The following is a 4,413-nucleotide window of genomic DNA, read 5'->3' as shown; positions in this document are numbered from 1 at the left end:
CCAAATAAATCAAACAATAATAGAGAAAGATTCAAATATCTTGTTGAATCCCCAATAAGGTTAATACAAAAGATTCATATATTCAATTATTCATATATTATGTTATTTACCGAAAATAAAGGTTCTATAGTGTAGCAAAAAAAAATCATAAATTTCAGATCATACATAAACATATATAAATAAAAATTATAAAAAATGCAAATTGTTCATAATTCTGGATTCCGAATTTGATGTTCTATATTTTAATCCTGCCAGTATTTGCTGAAAATTGTTTTACCCGGCTATAACTGGCTTTATTTTCTGGTCCTAATTGTTTTTAGGCGTCTGATTAGAAAATGAAAATAGCTTAGAAATAAAAAATATGATTCTCATGCATATATGTTAAAATATATTATCTGCAACTGTTTACATGGACTCGAGATCCCTTTCATTTAAAATGTAAATTAAGACATACAGAAATTTTTTATTGATCAATTTTCAAAAGAAAAAGAAAACCCAACACTTATATCGGTATCTTCCTCCTAAGGTCCTCAAGAATACACTGTGCGACACAATACGCAATGGATTGAATGGTGACCATCGGATTAACTCCGATCGCAGTCGGCACGATGCTGGAATCCGCCAGATACAGCCCTTCAATTTCCCAACTCTCGCCTCTCTCATCCACCACCGATGTCTCCTCATTCACCCCCATCCTACAACTCCCCATCTGATGTGCTGAGCAAACTGGCATCCTCAGCCCTCTAATATCTTTCCCCTTCTCCATCTCTACAAATTTTTCAAAATCATGCGGGTTCACTGATTTTGGTTTTATTCTATCGCCTTTGTTATGTTGAGTCCCTACTTCCTCTGCTCCTGCTGCTGCCATAATTCTTATCATTTTCTCTATGCCATTTTGCAAAATTTGTTCGTCACGTGGGTCCATATTATATCTGATATAACCTGATGAGTCGACCGTGCCAGATCCCCTGTCCCGAGCCAATGCAAATATATGTGCTGTTTGTGAGAAGCGTGTCATCCGGTGCTTAAAATCTGCACTTGACACCCATGGGGTTAGTGCAGAGAACATGCCAGGATGTAAGGCTGGGGTCTGGATCAACGCTCCATAACCATCCTTTGACTGTACCTTGGTCATGGCTGTAAGGATTGCTCCTTCATAGCTCTTTTTTGTACAATTTGGGAATTGTCCCCACACCATTACTACAGGATGTAGGTGTAGGTGTTTTCCTATGTTGGGATTCTTGAGCCCGCTTTTCTTTAGCAACACTGGTGTGTTGATCGCTCCGCAAGCCACAACTGTCACCTTGGATTCCACCAAAAATGTTTTATCCCTAGTTCCATCATCATACTGGCATAGCACCCCTGCTGCTACTCTCCTCCTATGACCTCTGTCTTCATGCACAACTCGAATGGCTTTGCATCCGGTAAGGATTTTTCCATTGCCCGACTCTAACAAGTCAACTAACCATGTCTCATCAGTACCCTTCTTAAGACCATGACGACAGCCGAAGCAACACCAGCCACAATTATGATTGCGAGGTGCATTGCATGGTATGTCATGTACCATATACCCAAGTTCATTGCAACCTCGGCGAAGCACTTCTGTGCTCAGGCTCTCACATTCTGGTGGAACCTTGCCTGTTACCACTCCCATGCGCTCGCATACCACATCCATGGCCATTGCATAAGCCTCGCTTCCAAACAGGTCTAGCCCATACTCATTGCGCCATTCAGAAATGACATTGTCAGGGGTTCGAATACACGCAGACCAATTGATTGCCGATCCTCCACCGACAGTGGAGCCGGCAAGGACCACAATGCTCATATCTTCTGTTCCAACAACTCCACTACCTTCATACATTTGATCCAAAGAAGGACCTTCCAATAGTGAGAGATTGGAGCGTGCATTGTAACCGCCTTTCTCGATGACAACAACATTATATCCAGCGAGTGCAAGGGCACCTGCCACCACCCCTCCACCGGCACCTGAACCAATGATCACCACATCGCAGGTTATAGTTGTGGGCTTGGGTTTCTGGGCTGGGAGGGGATCTAGCAGAGGCTGTAAATTACAGGCCTGGATTGGATAAAGAGGGCCTACGCGATCTGCCTCTGATTGAGAAGTAGATAATTGTATTTGGTTTGCAAGACCTGGATCCGGACCACAATAATCCAGTGCTTTCCAGGCATGGTTTTCGTTCACCTCGTCAAGCTGCTCCAGTTAAGAAAATAAAAATTGTATGAGTTTGTATTATATAATACCTTCGAAAAATGAGACTAGTATAATAAAATATGTAGTTAATTTTTATGAAAAGGTCGGGAACTAGACATCTACATCAACTTCATAAGAGATGTTTGGCCTAATTCATGGCACATCTTGTGAAAGATATTTATTAGAGCAAGCAGCCAACAACCAGTTAGTTAATGGAATTGTTAGTTGTAACAAATTGTATTAGTTGTAGCTGATTGTAACTGATCCTTACACAAGGACATACAGTGTGTAAACAAATCACCATTAATCCTCTTTGTTTCTTATATATATGTACTAGCTTTGCTGTGAAATGAACAGATCTTTAAACAACATGGTGAAGATTTTAACAGAGTAGTTTTGACTTCATGCAGCGCACAAACCATGCATATGTATGTAAATGTAACACACTATATTGATTCTATAGTCCGTGCACTGCATGAAATGAAAACTATTATGTTAAAATATTTACCCAAAACAACATTCATACCTGTGTAAAAAAGATGAGATGTACTAGAAACTTCATTGCCCTGAATAACATCCTGATATGATAGAAGTAACTGATGGACCAATTTGCTACTATTTCCTCACGGTGTTTTGCCTCCACCTGAGAAAATCTCTGGAAATATGGAAATTGGCTGGATAAACTCTTTATCCCGCACAAAATAAATGTGCCGTACCACGTCGACAATAGCCACAATATCGTTCGCAACAACCACAACAGCGGATGATGTAATTTTCCGGAGAAGTATCCTTCCAGCTGCAGTTGTTATTTAATTTAATTAGTAAGTATTATGGGCAAAGTGGAAAGTATAAGATCAATATTACAATTAATTCAGTTAAACGAACCAATTTATATTTTGAAGAGCGCGCGTACTTACAATTTCCGGTGTTCCAACCATCGAGGCAGCGGTTTGGAAGAAGGTCTGTACTGATATATTACATTCAGAGGGGGCATCGATAGACGGCACAAAGGTGTCACAAATGGAAGTCATAGATTCCATCTCGCGAGCCGTCAAGCGTTTTTTTAGCTGAGTTTGGACCCGAATCGGATCGTTTGTGATGTTTTTGGCAACTTTAATTGGATCAGCATGACCTTCTCGCTTAGCTTTTTGTTTCATGGTTTTATATATGTGTGCAGATTGTTATTCAAAAGGTTGATATGATATTTATCAGAATGCGGTGACGAGTGACGACTTATATAGATCTCATTTAAGAATTCTTATACCCTTTGGTATATACACGCGTCGTGTATAGCAAGTAGTTGTAAGTAGTCCTGTTAGAAAAGAAAAGCATGTCTTTTTATGATTGCACCAGTCACCGGTACCTATGGATATATGGTCGACACAACTCTCATAACACCGTGACAGGCGAAGGTACATAGAGGGATACGTGTCGATTTCATGCATTAATTATTCGGTCGAATTATGTTTCTTTTGTAATCGGAAAGGGTGGGGATTATAGGGGTGAAAACGGGTCGGATATTATCCGACCGAATTCGGATTCGTATTCGAATTTTTCGGATTCGGATAGTCGGATACGGATAATTTGCGGATACGAATACGGATACGGATATGATTTATCCGGATACGGATACGAATTCGGTTTTAATTTCGGAAGTGAATACGGATACGGATTCGGATAATTATCCGAATTCAGATACGTTGATTTATCGGATATCCGAATTTTTCATTTTTCGGATAATCGGATAATTTTTCAGATAATTTTCCGAATATCCAGATTTTTGAATTTTTTGGATAATTTTTCGGATATTCGAATACAGGTGGGGTCCGCCTGTAATAGAAATAGAGAGAGAAGAATTAAGAGGTGAGATCTGTGTGGCCATCCGTGAGTGAGAAGTCCTGCTATGAGACCCCATCGTCATTCAAACAATATATTGAATTTTTATTTCTCTCATTAAGTTAAATCTTAGGTTTAAAAATTCATAATAAATTTTCAAAAATACTAATAATCATTTTTTTAATTATTTTCTCATTTAATTAATTGAGTTTTGATGTAATTTATTGTTTATGATGGGTCATTTTATTTTTATTAAATAACACATTAGTTAATTAGTTTTGTTCTGATTTCAAATGTGGATACTTGTTGTTTTATAATTAAAAATTTTAATTCACTCCACAGATGTTATACAATATTGTTATAAT

The 4,413-nt window shown here is 38.6% G+C and overlaps 1 protein-coding gene across 1 annotated transcript; it reads right to left on the bottom strand.

Annotated features, from left to right (window-relative positions):
• Nucleotides 1-363: 363 nt before the first annotated feature.
• Nucleotides 364-3,385, bottom strand: LOC144558886 (long-chain-alcohol oxidase FAO4A-like). The gene is made up of 3 exons (XM_078307781.1): nucleotides 3,130-3,385; nucleotides 2,739-3,008; nucleotides 364-2,212 (listed from the first exon to the last, which is right to left on the bottom strand). The coding sequence occupies exons 1-3, from the start codon at nucleotides 3,367-3,369 to the stop codon at nucleotides 503-505; spliced, it is 2,220 nt and encodes a 739-aa protein (XP_078163907.1). The 5' UTR covers nucleotides 3,370-3,385; the 3' UTR covers nucleotides 364-502.
• Between the last annotated feature and the right edge of the window lie 1,028 nt (nucleotides 3,386-4,413).

This window comes from Carex rostrata, chromosome 1 (genome assembly GCF_964058835.1).
Source record: "Carex rostrata chromosome 1, lpCarRost1.2, whole genome shotgun sequence".
Taxonomy (NCBI): domain Eukaryota; kingdom Viridiplantae; phylum Streptophyta; class Magnoliopsida; order Poales; family Cyperaceae; genus Carex; species Carex rostrata.
Note: the sequence above shows the minus strand (reverse complement) of the source record. Positions and strands in the feature narration are given on the sequence as shown.